The sequence below is a fragment of the Delphinus delphis genome, chromosome 7 (assembly GCF_949987515.2).
Source record: "Delphinus delphis chromosome 7, mDelDel1.2, whole genome shotgun sequence".
In the NCBI taxonomy this organism is placed as follows: Eukaryota; Metazoa; Chordata; class Mammalia; order Artiodactyla; family Delphinidae; genus Delphinus; species Delphinus delphis.
Window position 1 is genome coordinate 50530143 of NC_082689.1, and position 19173 is coordinate 50549315.

Below are 19173 nucleotides of genomic sequence, written 5' to 3' on the forward strand. Positions count from 1 at the left end.
ATGTTCTAGGAATTATCCATTTCTTCTCATTTATCCAATTTAAAGTTTTGTCAATTTTATCTTTCCAAGAAACCATCTCTTAGTTTCATTGATCTTTTCTGTTTACTTTTTAGTCTCTGTTTCATTTATTTCTGCTCTGATATTTATTTCCTTCCTTCTGCTACCGTTGGGCTTTGTTTGCTCTTGCTTTTCTAGTTCCTCTAGGAGTAAAGTTAGGCTGTTTATTTGACACTTTTCTTGTTTCTTGAGGTAGGCTTTTTATTGCTGTTTGCTTCTTAGAAATGCAGCATCCCATATCTTTTGGTATTTTGTACTTCCATTTTCATTTGTCTCAAGTTATTTTTTGATTTCCCTTTTGATTTCTTCTTTGACTCATTTGCTGTTCAGGAGCATATTGTTTAATCTCTGCATATCTGAAAATTTTCCAGTCTTCCTTTTATAATTGTGTTCTAGTTTCACACCATTGTGGTCAGAGGATATGCTTGATATGATTTCAAACTTCTTAAATTAAGACTTGTTTTGTGGCCTAACATATGATCTATCCTGAATAATGTTCCATGTACATTTGAAAAGAATGTGTATTTTTCTGCTTTTGGATGAAATGTTCTGTAAATGTCTGTTAAGTCCATCTGGCCAAACGTGTTGTTTAAAAGTCCAATGATTCCTATTGATCTTCTGTCTGGAAGATCTATCCATTGATAAAAGTGGGATATTGAAGTCCTTTACTATTATTGTATTGCTGTCAATTTTTCCCTTTAAATCTGTTAATAATTACTCTATATATTTAGGTACTCCTATGTTGGGTGCATAAATATTTACAAATGTTACATTTTCTTGTTGGACTGACATCATTATTATATAATGATCTTCTCTGTCACTATTACTTGCTTTGTGCTAAAGTCTATTTTCTCTGGTATGAGTATGGCTATCCCAGCTTTCTTTCGGTTTCATCTGCATGAAATCTTTTCCTATCCCTTCACTTTGAGACTATCTGTGTCCTTAAAGCTGGAGTGAGTCTCTTGTCAGTAGCATACAGTTGGGGTTTTTTTTTAATTTTTTTATCCATCCAGCCATTCTATGTGTTTTGATTGGAGATTAAATTCATTTACATTTAGATTATAGGTTGGTGAGGCCTTACTAATACCATCTCTTAATTGTTTTCTGGCTATTTTGTAGTTCCTTTGTTCTTCTTTTCTGTTGCCTTCATCTGTGAATTGATGATGATCTGTAATGATATGCTTTGATTCTCTTCTCTTTATCTCTTGTGACTCTACTGTAGGTTTTTGCTTTATGGTTACTATGAGACTTACATAGATAATCTTTTATATATGTCTGTTTTATGCTATAACAATTTAGCTTCAGTAACCTACAAAAACTCTACCCTTTTACTTCCCCCTCTTATATATTTGATGTTACAATTTACATGTTTTTCTTGTGTATCCATTAAGAAATTATTGTAATTCATTATTTTTGTTACTTGTGTTTTAACCTTTGAAACTAGATTTGTAAGTGATTAACTCACCAGCATTAGCGTATTCTGAATCTAATTATATATTTACCTCTACCAGTGAGATTTATATTTTCGTATGTTTTCCTGTTACTAACTAGTGTCATTTCAGTTCAGCTTAAAGAATCCCCTTTAACATTTGTTGTAAGCCATGTCTAGTGGTGATAAAGTCTTTCAGCTTTTGCTTTTCTGGAAAACTCTTCTTCAATTCTGAAGGACAGCTTTGCCAGGTAGACTATTCTTAGTTGGCAGTTTTTTGTTTCTTTCAGCATGTTGAATACACCATGCTACTCCCTCCTGGCCTGCAAAGTTTCTGCTAAAAAAATCTGCTTATAGTCTTATGAGGGTTCCCTTGTATGAAACAATTTTTTTTTTTTTCTTGCTGCTTTAAAGATTCTGTCTTTTGGGCTTCCCTGGTAGCACAGTGGTTGAGAGTCCGCCTGCCGATGCAGGGGACACGGGTTCGTGCCCCGGTGCGGGAAGATCCCACATGCCATGGAGTGGTTGGGCCCATGAGCCATGGCTGCTGAGCCTGCGCGTCCAGAGCCTGTGCTCCGCAATGGGAGAGGCCACAGCAGTGAGACACCCACATACTGCAAAAAAAAAAAAAAGATTCTGTCTTTTGCAATTTAGTTATAACTTGTCTTAGTGTGGGTCTCTTTAGATCATCATATTTAGAACTCTGAGCTTCCTGGATTTGGGTGTCTGTGTCTTTTCCCAGGTTAGGGAAGCTTATAGCCATTATTTCTTTAAATTTTTCTGCCCTTTCTGGGACCCCTGTAATGCAAATACTGGGTTGCTTGATGGTATCCTATAAGCTATCTTTACTCTTTTTCATTCTTTCACTTTTCACTGCTCTGATTGGATGAATTCCACTGTTTTGTCTTTGACTTCACTGATCCTTTTTCTACTTCATTTAGTGTACTGTTGGCCCCTCTACTGAATTTTTCATTTGTTATTGTATTCTTCAGCTCTGTAATTTTTACTTGCTACATTCTTATATTTTCTGCATTGAAATTCTCACTTTGTTCATGCATCATTCTCCTGACCTCAGTGAGCATCTTTATGACTATATTTTGAAACTTTATTAGATAAATCACTACCTCCATTTCATTAAGGTCTTTTTCTGAGGTTTTATCTAGTTCTTTGTTTGGAACATAGTCCTCTGTTTCTTCATTTTCCTTGACTCTGTGTTGGTTTCTATGCATTAGGTAAAACCAGCTCTCCCAGTTTTGAAGGTCTTGTGTAGATGAACCTTATCATTTAACCATGCCCTAGCTCTTGGCTATCACATCTTTGTGATCTTCCAAGCCGACTTCTTTGTTCTTAGTGGCTCTCAGTAGTGGAGAGTGTACCAAGACCTGTCAGTGTCCCAGAGGGGATGGATCTCAGTCCCACACCTAGATGCAGGCTGATTGGAAACTATTCTCAGGCAGCAGCTTTTAAAGTATGCAAATACACCTCCTGAGGATGACTGGGAGATGGCATTTCTGTCTGCTCTCTTTGCACTGGGGCTTGTGGGGAACTGCTTGTTTGCTACAGTCCTATGGGATCCACAAGCATTGCTGGCCACCAGAACCAGGTGTTCAAGGGATGTCCCCTGGGTGGCAGCCATAATAGCTGGGGTGCCAGATGTTTGCACAAACTCCTTCTCTGGAGGTGCTGGTGATCTGGTGTGAGGCACACAAAGATGGTGCCTGCCAGCCTCCATGGTCTCTGTAAAGTAGTAATGTAGTGAGTCCCTAGGAGTGTGTTAAAGTAGAAGACTGCTGTTCAGGCTAGAGCATTTAAGATAAGCAAATAGGCCTGTTCCATGTAAAGACTGGGCAGTTTCAGTATGTTCCCTCTGTGCTAGGCCTTGGGGGATTAGCCATGGTGATTCCATACAATCCTGTTAAGGAACTGCTTCTCAGATTGCACTAGCCTTGTGGGTCTCAGGGAGACATGCCCTGCTGGCTTTCAAAGCTACATGCTTTGGGGGCCTATCTCTTGGGTCCAAGTCTTAAAAGTTGGAGCACCAGCTGTGGGGTCTGAACCTTTTGATCCTCAGGGAGAAACTGGTAGTCCTGAGTTCCCTCTTGGTCATGTCATTGTGCCAGGTGGGGTTTATGGTGAGGTAGTGTCTCAGCCTCTCCCACCCACTCCAGTGTGGGTTTTTTCTCATTCACCTGATGTGTAAGAGTTGCTCAGCTAGATTCTAGATTTCTTTCAGAGGGAATTGTTCTGTATACAGCCGTATTTTCAATTTGTCCATGGGAGGAGGTGAGTTTGGGAGTCATCTTGTACTGGAACCTATTATTTTAAAAAAAATATTTTACCTCCTCAAGATGTTTGGAATAGCAGTAGTTTACTGAAGAATTGTCTATCAATCATTGTTAGACCAGAGGGCAGACTGATGAAGAACACATTTCTGGGTTTTCCTCTTTCCTACTGTGTCTGGTCATGAGGACCAATCTCAGGTACTGTTAAGTGTATGGTTTGTCTCAGGAGCCCTTGATGGACCAAGTTTCTCCACATGCTGGGACCCTTCTGTTGGACTTATCTTTTCTACTGATCTATTTTACTTACCCACTTTTGAATCTTAAGCAAACCCTAACTTAGAGCAGCACAGACCTTTTCACATGATTACTAATTTTCAGGCTACTAAATAATTCACTCAAGTGACATGATAATGCAATCGAGTGGTCAAGATACCACATTCCTGGATTTAATATTGATATGGGACAGTTTGGCATCAGCCTCTATCTGTTATTCTGGTTAGTTTCCGCTCACAAAATATATCCAGCTGCTAACAAGGGGACCGAGTGACAGTACAGTTGACCCTTGAACAATGTGTGGGTTAGGGTTGCCAACCCCCAGCACAGTTGAAAACTCATGTGTAACTTTAGAGTTGGCCCTATGTATCTGAAATTCTGCATCCATGGATTCAACCAGCCACGGATCATGTCGTACTGTAGAACCTATTCATTGAAAAAAAATCTTCATGTAAGTGGAACTGCACAGTTCAAACCTGTGGGTCATTTGTACAAGAACCTAAATGCAAATCTAGTGTTAAATATAAAAAAAAAAGACTCAAGCCAGTAAATCACTAACGTTTTTATATATGATCAGTAATACATTTATACTTAGCTTGGTGGTTGACCTAAATTTTCTTATTACTCTTACTAAAAACAAGATTATTCACCAGAAGAATTTGGGTACATTTATTTATTTTATTTTTGGCTGTGCAGCATGGCTTGTGGGGTCTTAGTTCCCTGACCAGGGATTGACCCTGGGCCACGGTAGTGAAAACACCTGGTCCTAACCACAGGCCCACCAGGGAATTCCCGTTGGGTACATTTAAAGTTTTGGTTTATATAAAGTGGTATACTACCAGAAAGGTTATTTCCTTCTCATATTCAGAATCAATTTTATCCTGCAAGTATCACTACAGAAAATTTTAAATGCATTTTAATTTAAACTTTGTACTATTTCTTAAACAGTCATGATGGACTGAATATGAGACATTTGAGTTCGTTGGTAGACCGAAGAAATTAGACTATTATACAAAAATTGTTTAAATGGCTTAGAAACACTACCTCTTCATTAAAAACTTTCTTATATAAGTATCTTTGTAAACTGTGTCCCATAGGAAACAACATAGTAATGCTTTTCTAATAACTGTACTCTTCAAAGAAAATTCCTGCTTTGAATACTGTTAGAAAACAAGGACAAATTTAAAGAAAACCTTTAAAATATTAAAGTAGTTATAGTTACTTTGAAATAGTTATTTTAAAATATTAATCATATCCTTAAAATGAAAAAGATATGAAAGACATTAAATAAAATTTGGGAAACTAGAGCAGGCAAGCATCATTAATGCCCCAAACGCACATTCCCAACAGTTTCACATAACCACATTAAACATCTAATTTTCAAGTCTCGCTGCCTGATAGAATGCACTCTGGTCTGCGAGAAATGGTGCTATGTTACCCAAGGCTAGCTGCACACAAAAATGGTGTTGCTGAGAAAAATGCCATGTTTTACCTGGCACTCTAGAGGTGCTCTACTGCACTAATGTGGCCGTTAGAACCTTTAATCCTGTCAGCATGTCAATGAGACTGACATGATTGCAGAAAATTCTGATGCATGTTACTTTTATGCTACATGTTACTTAACATGTCTCCCAGGTAGTCCTGGCTTTTGAGCTGATTCTACAGGCACATACCTAGGCCCAGTTACAGGATACATAATATTTACTATTTCATTTACTGCCTAAGATATTTCTCAACCAGTAAGTTTGGCATTCTATTTATAGGTAATAGTACAGGTATCTATAAGCTTGTTTATGGGTCCCATGTCAGAATTGTGAATTTACAGACACTAGGGAGACAGGGACTAAGCGTTGGGTTTCGTTTACTTTTGCACACTTCTGTGTCCAGCATAGCGGTACTCTCATAATTGGTACAAGTTCAGTAAATATTTACCAAAACTTCTTTAGGCATTCCATTTTGGAATTCTTGTAGAAACAAACCAATTTTGAAAATGTTCTAGGCTTTGAAAATTTAATAAATGAAAGGCACTTGCCATTACTGATCATAAGTAAAAAAGGTGGTATAAAATTAAGGTTAGAAGTGGTGACTCTTCTGTATGTGCCCACATGTGTAAAGTAGAATTTAAGATAAGAAAAGATACACAAGAAACAATATGGGTGAGAATATGAAGAATAGGGTTAGACTTGAAAATGAAAAAAAATCGATTACTTTTTGGATAAATTGCAGTTATAAATTAACCTTTATGAGGAAATTTTGGGGAATGGGGTAAAAACAAAACAAAACAAACAAACAAAAAAACAAAATTCTCCCAACATAATAAAGCATGATTCAAATAGGTTTTTGGGAAAACTTAAGTTTTGAAAAAAATCTGTTGACCTCTTTTGATCAATTGGGATTTTACCATTCCATACATTCTGAATTATAACTAAATAACTACATGTTACAATGTATTGTTAATGTGCAAGGAAAAAAAATTTGGATTCCTTGAGCCTGAACAATTAAGAAACTAAAAGATCCCATCCTTAAATTTTTATCCTTGATTTTCTTACAAAATTAACTTCAGTTGTTAGGCCAATATTTATCTGAAAATGGCAGTCTCCAACAGTAAATAATTGGAATAAACACAGCATCATTACGAGCTTTAGGAAAACAAATCTACAAAGTTAATTTTTCCTTCTTGAATAATAAACATTGGACAAGAGTGAACAACCAAAACCATGAAGGAAAAAAGGCAAATGTAAATAAAGGATATGCATCAAAACCAAGTCCAGAAATCAAAAACAGATATTAGAAAGATGCTTCAGAAATCAATAACCATCACAGGGAAAACATTATGAAAGCAATTCAGAAAATAAATGAACACATATCTTTAAAATATAGAAATATTTGGGGTACTCTACAATGCCCAGTTAATTGCTATAAATATTTTTTTCCCCTCAGGTATATGTGGATACTATAGAAATCAATAGGATTTGTTTACTTTCTGTTATAAAATATTTTTCTCATATGTGAAAAATTAAAACCAATTCTTCAACCTTTAGAAAAGAAAATGAATCTCTTCACTATAATACAGCATGAAAATAGGGTATCTGTTTATTTTCCCACATTTTGAGTATGTTTTTTAAATGAAATACATGGTCAGATAATCAATTTCAGAGATATTTTTTAGGAGAACAGGTGACTGAAAACAAAGTTCTCTTTTCAGGCCAGCCACAAAACTTGAATTGATAAAGTACACGTTGTATAACTTAGCATGTACATAGATCATAGAGCAGGCTCATGTTTGAGCCAGCCAGCCTAAACATCTTTCTGTGGGTCAGGTCAGCAATCTGTGGCCCATGGGCTGAATGTGGCTTGTGGCCTATTTGTGTACAGCCTTGAGGCTAAGAATGGTTTTTACATTTTTTAAAGGGTTGTAAACAAAATAAAAACAGAATATGTGACAAAGAACCATCTATGGTCTACAAAGCCTAAAGTATTTACGATCTGGCCCTTTAGGGAAAAAGTCTGCAGACCCTTCATTTATATTAATGTTGTACAGAATTCAAGCAGTGCAATTACAAGTCCAAGATAATGTTCATTTAGTCCCATCCAGAACATGGTAACATTCTGAAAAGGTGGCTTCTGATGTCATCTGTCAATTTCTTTTCAATTTTTTCTTCATTTTCAACATCATTAAAGTTCATCCTACAATAATAATGTAAAAGTGATTGAATTCCTTTCTCTTTCAACATCTAATGTTAAAAAGAAGTTAAAAATAATAAACTGACCTAAGTTTTACCTTTTCAAAAATAATTACTCAATATTCTTATTTAATAGATCAGATGAAGTATACTTCACCTGTTGTAACAATGGAAAAAGGGTATCTCACAATTCTCACCTGCCCATGGCAGATAATACCAATTATAACTTTACCACACTTTCAAAGTCATATTTTGATGTGCTCTATAACTTAATTTCAGTTAGCATATTCTACTTTATGACTAATGTTTTCGATTTCAAATGTTTCACTTGAGATAAGTCACAATTTTAAAAATAAAACATCTTGAGAAAACGAACATGGCCAAAATATCAGAAAAACATTTTTGTTCACTGAAACAAAAAAAATAAAGTTTCATAACTATCTCTTTTCTATCTTTTAGGTTTGGATAAAACATAATTCTTGAGGTAGCTTGTAAAGCTTCCTATACCAGGGTCTGTAGTTCTAACATGGATATAAAGCTAGACATCTCTAGCCCTCTTCAGAGGCTGTGCTGTTCTTGCGTCTTTTCACCTTATAGGGAAAGAATCCAAGAAACCTCACGTGTGACTGTATTAAATTCCATTCAGAAAGCACTCTAGCATTTGTAAACTCTCTGGTCTGTTTCTAAATATGTCCCAGAATGATACTGATTTAAAAAAGGAAAACATGAATAGCCCTCTGAAGAATAGCAGGAAAGAGGCTGCAATGCTTCTTGATAAATAATTCAAGGGTGGGGGGCAAGATGAATACAGGTTTTAATACATCCTGACTATACCAAGAACAAAAGAAAACTTGCTCTCCAAAGTGTTATGAGGCTCAAATCAATGCTTTTACATTTGAACAAATTTTAATAACTTATGACCATAGTCACTATTTTTCTGTTAAATGGTTTTACTTGTCCCAATTTCTAAGCATTTAAGTGTCCAGAGGCTAAATTTGTCATATTTTCCAAAGAAGAAATTTCTAACTACTTATTAATTTTTGAAGCTTCATTTTACTGTTTATTGATACATATACTATATAGTAAGAATAAATTCAAATACTGTTTGCCAGAGTCAGCTCTAGATTTAGTCCTTACCTTATTTCTCTTTCCATGATTTTGGAGGTTTTCCAATTTTTCATATATTAAGGTAGTAATCTCTTTTGCATCTCTGGAATCTATTTCCTCTCCCCAAGTATTTCTCTACAATTGAAAACATTCTTCTTATAAGCTTTTAAGTATCTAATCAAAACATGACATTTCCATCTAAGAAACTTGATTAACTATTCCTTAAAGTTCCAAGTGTTTAAAACTTCAATTTCTTCAAGGAAATGCTGCTGCAAAAGCAGTTAACCAATAATTTACCTGAAATAAATACTAACAATACTTTTATGGAAACATGTAAATTAATACCTTGATTAAAATAATTGCTAACTCCAAATGCCTCAAAACGTCTAAATTGTTTAAGATGTCCCCAGAGGACTCAAAACATTCTAATCTAAAGTCACTGGCATAGACAAAACCTTGACCAACTGCAACAGTGCAAAGCAATGTATATTTCCTGGTTCTCATCTGCCACAGCAGGAAGGTGGCTAAAAAGCAGGGGAGAAGACAGGTCAATACATCCAGGCCCACTTATTTTGGATCTGGAGCCACCTGTTTCCTTCTTCCTGGTGGGAACTCCAAACTGTATGCTAGGATTTTGTTTCTGTGTATAGCTGCTCACCTGGTTTGAATTTCTCACTTCAATCACCATTCTGCTTTGGCCTTCTCTGCTGGACTTCTGGATTCTACCCCTGCCTTTCTGTTTGGACAGGGATATTTTAGGTTCTAATCTTATCCTCTGGACACACGGTAACATCATGTTTTCAAACAGCTCCCTGTATGGCCTGGTTAATTCTGTGACTGCTCATTATACTGATACTTCCCTAACATCATTCTACCTGAATAAGACGCCTATATATGTCACCTAATTCTCAAGTGTTCTGAGAATTGGGAAGCTAGTGATTCCAAAGGAATTAAGATTCAGGCTCTGGTATAAAGCTCCTTTACTATCACTGAGTTCTGCTTACCCCAGACTGTTCTTAAGACAGAGGTAGCTTCCTCATAAACCAAAATCCTTCACTGAAAAATCTAGATATCTGACAAATCTACATTTCTGAAATTCATCATCTTATTTCTTTAGCTCTATTTCAAAATGTATTATAATCACAAGTAAATAACACAAGCTCTTAATCTGATATTCTCAAAAAGTATCCATTACAACATTTGAAATTATTCATTTCAATGTTTTACAAGAAAACATGAATGCATGGCAGATATTTATTTTTATCACAGTTCTATTGTCAAAAATGTCTTATTTTACTTGGGAAGACAGCAAAGGTCATGAGTCCTAGCAATTATACTGGCTGAAAGATATACGCTTTTGTATCAATGACCATAGAGACCCACTGGTAAATGCCAAATTTTCTTGTTAAAAAAAAAAAAAGCATATTGTCAGTGGCCCAAAAAAGAAATTATGAATGAACCATGGAACCCTAACTTTTATTTTATAGTCTAAACCATTAATAAGTATTCCTCAAGATAAATGCTCAGGTACTAAGGCTATTTTGCAAGTATTATGACAGTATTCTCTTAATTTTCTCTTTCTTTCCTAGAAAAACTAATTATAAAGATAATATATGTTAATTCTATAAAAGTAGGAAATACAAAACTTCACAGAAAATAATTACCTTGAATTATACCACCCACAGAAAACTACTATTAGTATTTTGGTGTGTCTATTTAGTAGTTCCCCGTTCAGGAGTATAAAAATTTTAAGGCAATGGAGATCATATCAACTGTGAGGCAGAAAAATCTTTTAAAATCACTTGGTGTGTATGTGAAAAGAAGCTTGTTTCAGTGACATGCAGTGAAATTAAAAATGACAAAGGGAAAGAAACTAGAAAAAAGCGTTACCTGCTAAAGGAAAGGCACACAGAAGAAGGCATGTACATACCTTTGCCCTGTCATAGGGATAAAATTTAACAGTTGGATAGGCTCTGATACCAGCTTTCTGGCAGGTTTGAGCATAAGCTTGACAGTCTACTTTTCCAGCTTTCACTTTTCCTTTAATCATCTAAAAAGAGAAAAATATGCTTTGCTATTCTCTTTGGCATATACTATTCTGGCAACCACAAAGCAATATGATACTAAAAATTTTAAATATATATAAATCTAAGGATTTGTTACTTAAAAAAAAAGTAGTTTTAATCATTTCCATTCAAACAAGATTGCTTCCAAATTTTTACTAGCTCTGAACTCTTATTTACCTAGCACAGCCCCGCCAACAGCAAATAAACTCTCCTTTGCCTTATCAAGAAAATTGAGAAGCTTTATCCTGAACTACTTCTTCGCCTCCCTCCTGTTACCCACAATGTGTCTGTCACACCACAAACATCTCAGATTCTGTCCTCCACCTCCCTCAGATCTCTGGTCTCATCTGCTGAGGCAGCACTCTTCCTCCTGTGGAAGGCTGACTATGTCTACATTCTCTGGTCCCTCTCTCTCGGAGCTCTTTCTCACTCTGCAGTATATACACGTATGACCAAAAAGAATTCCTTCCTTAATTGCACTGGTTCCTCTAGTTACCACCTGCTTCTTTCTTTCTCTTTTTGAGCAGTTTATTCTTTGACCACTTCCTCATCATCTACTTATTATCAACACATTTTAGCTAGCTTCTGTTCTTACTGCTCCCTTCACTGAAACCACGAGAAGTTCACCAATGACTTCTATTTGGCCAAACTGAATGGACAATTTTCAGTTGTCTTAATGGGTATCTGTCACTACTGACCACACCTTTCTTTCCTGTTTTCTTTCCTGGCTTATCACTATTCTCTTGGCTACTCTACTCCTCTGGCTATTCTTCCTCATTTCTAGCATGGGGACCTCCTCCTACACCCGCCCCTCAAATTAAAAAGTCCAATCACAGATCCATCTCTCATCAACAATTTTTTTCACTGTGAAAAATCTCCCAGGGAGATTTTATATACCTATATGCTGCTGAACCCTATTATTCCCCCTTGATTTCAGTCAACTATGTACTGGCCTGTTTCACTTAAATAAGCACCTTAAACATAACATTTCTAAAATGAATCCTTTCACATTAACCCACTACTCCTTCTGTCCAACTAGTCACTCAGTTCAGGCCAGAAACTAGGGCCATCCTAGACTCCTTTTCCTACTGTACTTATCACAGACAAATACTAAATTCTAGTCATTCTTATATCTCTCTCACACTTGTTCCATTCTTTCTATCACCACAGCCATAATCCTGTTTCAGGTTATCACCTCTCACTTCAGGACAATTAAAATATCTTTGCTACCTCTAATTTTGTCCCCAAGGCTGGGGTACTCAACAGGTAGACTAACTTGTGCTACGGCACCAGCAAAAATGCATGCAGAAGCATGTATGCGCGTGCGTGCGCGTGCACACACACACACACACACACTCTCATAGGGAAGGTCAGAAAAATCCAGTTGACTTGTACTTTAGGTTACAGAAGGACACCATATTGTTTTTGGTGCTCTGATCTTTCTCTGATCTTGATGGCTCATGTTCAGTCCATTCAATGTGATCCTTCTAGAATATAAAATGGATCCTGACATATCCAACAGTTCTCTTCCAATGCTTATATAGAATACATTCTGAACAGTATGAGAACAGTGAGGAAGAGTGTACAATGTGAGTAGTGTAGGCAAGCAGACCAAGCCATCTCCTTCTTGCCTATTTAAGAGCCTCAGTTTTTGCCACTCCCCTTGTCTTTATCTTGTGGTAATCCTGGACCAACAGTGGAGAAGCCTTAACATGCTCCACTGTCTTGTGTCCCTGTATCTTTGCAAATTCTGTCTTCTCTGTTTAGAGTACTCTCTAGCCAACCCTTTCAAAGTGCCACACTCCTAGTTATGTTGTAATTCTCATCTCAAATACTAACTTTTCTGTCCTCCTGGCATGACTCTGACCTTCTTCTTCCCATACTTTTGTTTCACTCTAATTTCACTATAGTAATGATCCTCTTGATTTATATATATTAATTTGCATTTTATATCCCCACTAGACTAAAATCTTGTTAAAGACATGGAATTTTTGTCTTTCCATTTTTTTAGCCCTAATATTTGGCATAATGCTACTTGGTGCTTAGGATTTGCTGAATGACCTTTTTAATAATTTTCTGCTATATGCAAGATGTTGCTGCATTACAAAATATATAATTAAGTTTTTAAGGGATAAGAGAATAAAACATTTTTGTTAGACTTATTGGAGAAAAAGGAAGCATAAGAGGAAAAGAAGATATAAGTAGAAAAAAATGAATAACCTCTTACTTCAAAGACCAGTCAATAACTAAAACAATGTTTTACGGCTCCATAGGGCTTTTGAAATCCTTTTGCTAAAAAATTCCCCTGGCTTGGGATGTTCAGGTTTTGTTTTAGACTGGTGGAACTGGTACTGACTTTCTCATTCTAATGAATATTTCATAGCCAAAGGCAAAGTTCCTTGAGTATAGAGGTGAGGAAGCTATCAGTCTGGATGAGGCCACTAACTGGACTGTTATGACAGAAACACCAAAACAGACTGCATTTAGTTTAATTTTATAAGCGTTTACTGAGTTAAGACAGAGGGGATATACAGATAGATAAGACACGTATCTTGCCCTCACAAAGCTCATAGTTTTATAGAGGAGAAAGATATCTTAATATATAGTTAACACGCATTGTATAAGCACACTGATGGAGTACCTGATATCCAGGTGACACTGCTTAAGTGGGAAGGTTAGAGAATACATAATGCCATTGGAGCTGGGTTTTGTACGATAGGGAGAAAAAAAATCTAGATGACCAAGGTAAGGAAAAGGCATTTTAGAGAGGAAAGAGCATGTACATAAGGGTACTTGTTCAGAGAACCCGGAGTACTTTGTAGTGCCTGGAGTGTAAGGTGTGAGGTCAGGGAGAGAGATAAAGCTGAAGAGGTCAGAAGAGTCACATCAGAGATTTGTAGTCAAGGATGCAGGTCAAGTAATGTGGTTAACAGGAAGCCAGAGCAGGCGATATTTCAGAAAGATCATCAGGGTGGAACTGAAGAAGGTAGACTGGTAATATGAGACTTGTTAAGAGGCACATATGATTGAGTCTAGATGAGAGATGATGAAGGCTTGAACAAAAGGCTAGCGGAGGAGATGATAGGAGATGACAGATTTGAAGGGCATTTAGGAGATAGAACTGATAGGATCTAGTGACTGCCTGGATGGCAGCAGAGTAATGGTGATGGGAAGAAAATAAGCAACAAGCAGAAGTGAGGTTTCTGGCTATTTTGGTTAAGAAGACAATGTCAACCAAGATAAGGATGTTAGTTTAATAAGGAAGGAAGAAATCTACTGCAAAGATTATAATCACAGAAATGGAACAGAGTTTTTTAAATTCAAGGAAACTTTTAAGAAATAAAATTATATTTACTATGTCTTATCTACTTATTAAAACATGCCAGTGACCACAACTTATTTAAGTAGCTAGACATGACGTACTTACCCTAGCCAAGAGCTCAAACTCTGGAGCAAAGTTTTGGCAAGGTCCACACCAAGGAGCATAGAAATCAACCACCCAATGGTTTTTCCCTTGTAAAACTTTTTCATTGAAAGTCTGAGGCGTTAGATCTATAGATGCTTGAGGTAAAAATCTGTGACAAGGGATGAAAATTACTTTTCATTATACAAAACAAAAGCAAACATCTAAAATAGAATATTGCAAATCTTTCTAAGTTAAATGACTTCAAAGAATGACAGTGTAATAATGTAATAAAGCACAACCTTATCTTGGTAAATTATAATTCTTTACTAAGTACTTTAAAATGCTCGAACCTTAAATAACTCAGTAAATTTAGCTACAGACATGAGAGGAAGGTAAATAGCATTGAATATAATTTATACAGTGATACATATTTTAATTACTCACCCTAGACCCCAGATTCTTAGGGAATAAGCATCCCTATTCCAACCATTGTAACTACTGAAAGAAGAAAAAATACGTAAGTTGTAGACAGTTATTTTCTATTACTGGACATGTTCAGAAAACAATCTCTTTGTAGCAATTTAAAAGATAAGTTTAGTTGACTGACTTCATCTAGCATCTCTTTTCTCAGATATACCTAGCTGCAAATACTGCTTACATGGCTTTCCAAATATACTTTTCTCTAGTCTCGATGTCTTTTTGTACTCTAGACAGACCTGAATGTTTAGCCGCCTGCTGGACATCTCCTATAGATCTGTGGTAATGGCAAAACTCAAAATCTCCAGGGCTTTACTTTCTGAACCTTTATTCCAGTTATTACTGTCTATCAAATTCCTACCCACTTTTTAAGACCCATGAGGACTAGTGGAAATAATGTGAGCAAAAACCCTCTGGTAGAATACCTGAAACCAAATAGGGGCTTAATAAGTGTTCTTCCTCTCCTCATTTTCTTTACAAGATTGTCACCTTCATGATCAGTGGGACTATTCAATTCACTTTTCATCTTGTAAATTTCTCATTAGCACACTATCTTAAACATGGTGGGCTCCCAAAAATACTGGTGGTTTAACTTTTATTTAGTTAGGATAACTTTTAAATTTTAACTGTATAAATAAATGATTATATAAACATCTTCAAATTTTAGAGAACACTTACTGATATTGATAAGCTTTATTTGATTTTGGGGGAAAAAATCTTATCTCAGGGTATCTCCGAACATTTTCTTGGGAACAAAAAGAATGATATTGTTGGCAGTTTATACTGCCCACATTGATCAGTCCAGTTAATGTCTATAAAAGAAAAAAAGATCAAAGTAATTAGAATAAAATTACTATAACTATTTTATATATGTTTACAATAGAGAAATAGTCACTGTGAAATGATTACTATATTATTTATCAGTGATTTTCACCAAAAAAAAATGGGTAAGGGCTTAAAACATAACAGAACATTTATAGTAATGCACTGGAAATCTAATTTTGTAGTCAAGAACTTATTACAATTATTGCAGATTAAATAATTGATTTTGTTCATCTATGACATGGGGAAAATTGTGTGGTTATAAAATTCAAAGTGTTAGAAACCAAGAACGGATGAAGTTCTTTGCAATGGTATTTCAAAGAGTTACTTTTTCAAATGCAGCCATGGGTCACAGCATACTGAGTCACGCCCAAATTTAAAAATTTTATTGAAAAGAGCAGAAAATTATATTATTATGAATTTAAGATACTAAATAATTTTAACTCTTAGGTTTATTATTTATCTTAGAAATAAATACAAAATAGTAATTTCATTTTCCATTCTGGTATTTAAATAATTTGTTCCTGATCCTTCATGATTTATACTGCTCTGTAGGAAATTTAAAAATGTTTCATTGATCAAGGCCATTTTTTTCTTACTTTAAAGTCTCACAATATTGTGAAGAAACTGTATCCTCAAGCTCTAAAAATGAAGACGTAGAAAAAATGTTAATAGGAAATAAAGGAGATCTTTATGTTGATGCTGGCAGAAATTTGGTCAAATATACACCAAGTGACATAGAAAAAAGGGTAATTATTCTATACTATTCATATACCAGACAGAAGCAGAGTTGAAATCTAATTGGTATATAAAAAGTGATCAGAACTTTTATTAAGTGATAATCTAGAGGCGGGTTCACTCAGTTTCAAAATAATTGTTAAATAAACATTCTTAGTAAATGTTAAGATTTACAATAAACTATTTTACTACACCCGGGCCATTCTTTTCCATTCTGGCATTAAGACTTGACACGGATGACACCATGGAGAATAGAAATCAACCATCCAGACTTCGTCATGTTTTCTTTGTTTAACTAGTTCATTGAAAGTGGTGGGTGTCAAGGAGATCACTGAAGGATTCATAAGATCCTAAAGAGAATACAGCGTTCATTGTAACAGATATAAAAAGGAGTAGTTCATATATTCTTGGCAAATTGTTGGTATATGTCATTTAGAAAGGTTCCTGTTTCTGAATAATCAAAAGATACACTAGGATATATAAAGAGAATCTATAGTGAATTATTTTAAAAAGAAATGATCCATAATTTATTTTTTAAGTTTGGATTTTGCCAATCAGTCTTATTAAATCAAGGTATATTTTCTTATTTTATACATCACTAAAATCATCTTAGGTAGAGAAAAGAGGCAACTTTAATTAAGGATAGAGGTAGATGAGGCAAGAGTTCCAAGAGCTGCCCAGATGTCTACACAGGCCATATAGTTCTTTTTGGAACCAATAATTGGTTTGGAAATGACCCTTTAATTATTTATGGAAAGCCTACTATTCTATTTTTCTGACATTCCGACGAGATACTGCACAACCTCAGATCACTTGCTCCAAATACTGTTTTAACAGAGCTTCAGTCTATCATGATTGGGTAATACTAATGAAGATGTTCGCTTCCCTGGGGAAACAATTAAAAACAACACAAAACAAAACACTATTACTTTGGAGGAGGAGGGAGAGATGAGCAGGACAGAAAGTAGAATGGTCACTGCACGGATAATAAGCTAGAATTGTTCATTTCTTTCTTAGGAGTTCCCCTGTAACTATTTTAGTCAATTAAGACCATTAGTGAGAAAAAAGGAGATGTTGTAGATGTAGAGCAGTTCTGGGCTAATAACACAGCAGGCTCGGCATAAGCTGCCTGGGCTTGAAGAAGCCCTCCATTGGTGGTTGGGGTAAGACTGTCCTTAGCCACATATTTCTTGGAATTATACAAGAATGGGGCTCACTGCTATCTCATCTATATGAGACTGAAAAGAAATAATCTGTGGTAATTCTACCTGAGAAAACAGGGAAAGGGGGTGACAAGGCTTTATGTAAAAGTTACAATTTCATGTGTTAATAAATGTGTCCATAAGTACAAAGCACTATACTAGGTAACAAACAAAACATATACTTGCTATAAACTCTGAAAATAAGTCTATAATATTTAAAAGAGTAGAAAATTTAACAAATTAATGTTGTCAGAAAATGTTTTGGCATAAAAAGAACAAATCCTATTATTAAACATTATCAAATATTCATACAAAGTGTAAACATACATGGAAGGATTTATAGCCACAGGCTATAACTTAAAATACCTCTACGAACTCCAAGATCTGTTCAGCAGAGTGATGTCCTTCATATTCATGAATGTTGGACTGGTTGAATACCACTGTTGTTGGATAAGCCTGAATGTTATACTGTTAGGAATGAGAATACAAATTAAACAAAGATTTTATACACTTTACCCAATTGTTTCAAATTCATAACCAGCTTGCCTTTATTTAAGTAACAACAACAAGATTTTAAAAACTCATTGCTAAACTGCTGGTGACTGAAAAATTTTAGCCTGGCCAGATTTAGCAAAGGAAATAGATTTATTGTTGTACTCCTGAGTATCTGATCCTTATTTATAGTTACTCCATTAGCCATAAAATCCACAGGCACTGAAACACTGAGAAGTGAGTATGGGTAATTATTAGCTTGGTCCTCTTCTGCTCTCCTGAACCAAGGTGTATGAGGATGTAAAGAGCAGACTAATCTCTAGCTTGAGTGTTTTTTTTTTTAATACCATAAAAAACACTCCAATTTGTTTAGAAGTAGAAGAAAAATCAAGGAAATAATAATAGCAAGAATAAGGAAATAAATTAATAATTCATGTGTATAGAACCATATTTTAGGTTAAAGAATTACGAATCATGCCCTAAAAACGAGGTCACTTTTTATTCTTTGCTCAATTCAGCTTTTATGGTAAAAAATACTATAATTTCCTCCTCAGAATTAGTATGAACACTAATCCAGGAAGCACTTCTCTAAAGTTTTTATTTTTTTAAAAAGTTATAAAGAGATCCCTATCTGTGGATTTGCTGTAGCTGAACTTTGTATCCTCGAAGTTGAAAAGCACTCATTAGCAAATTGGAATCTTTGACTAGGATTCAAAAATAATTTTAGAAAAAACAATGGAAACATTTATCAAACTTTCATAAATGAGCACAAATAACCCATTAGATGAACAAAACAATAATTTTATCTAACATTTGACAAGTCCTTATTATGTGCTGAGCACCTTTTTAGCAGTGACACGTGGAGTTTCTCATCTGTTCCTCACAACAATTCTATTCAGAAGCTAAAATTACTAAGTCAACTTTATAGATGAGGAAACTGAGGTACTGAGAGGCTAACTGACTTGGTCAAGTTAACCAATTATTTAGTAGTGAATCCTGACTTCTATTCCAGCTGAATTTGATGCAATAGTGTTAAATCTTTAAACTCTGCTTAATTATCTATAGGATATTTAAAAGTTGAGATTAAAAGTAGAAAAACTACAGGAATTCAAATTAATTAGTTTATCACAATATTTTAT

The 19173-nt window shown here is 35.2% G+C and overlaps 1 protein-coding gene across 3 annotated transcripts in view; it reads right to left on the reverse strand.

Annotated features, from left to right (window-relative positions):
• Positions 1 to 4588: 4588 nt before the first annotated feature.
• DNAJC10 (DnaJ heat shock protein family (Hsp40) member C10) overlaps positions 4589 to 19173 on the reverse strand; it is a 62009-nt gene continuing 47424 nt past the window's right edge. Inside the window, exons 17-25 of one of the 3 annotated variants that reach the window (XM_060016479.1) lie at positions 17909 to 18010; positions 16535 to 16690; positions 15459 to 15592; positions 14748 to 14801; positions 14325 to 14472; positions 10762 to 10881; positions 9490 to 9567; positions 8862 to 8966; positions 4589 to 7728 (exon numbers count right to left, since the gene is read on the reverse strand). In XM_060016479.1, the coding sequence (XP_059872462.1) occupies positions 7717 to 7728; positions 8862 to 8966; positions 9490 to 9567; positions 10762 to 10881; positions 14325 to 14472; positions 14748 to 14801; positions 15459 to 15592; positions 16535 to 16690; positions 17909 to 18010 (909 nt within the window). In that variant the 3' untranslated portion in view covers positions 4589 to 7716. The remainder of the gene's footprint in view (positions 7729 to 8861; positions 8967 to 9489; positions 9568 to 10761; positions 10882 to 14324; positions 14473 to 14747; positions 14802 to 15458; positions 15593 to 16534; positions 16691 to 17908; positions 18011 to 19173) is intronic. The other 2 variants (XM_060016480.1, XM_060016481.1) reach the window with 2 other exon arrangements.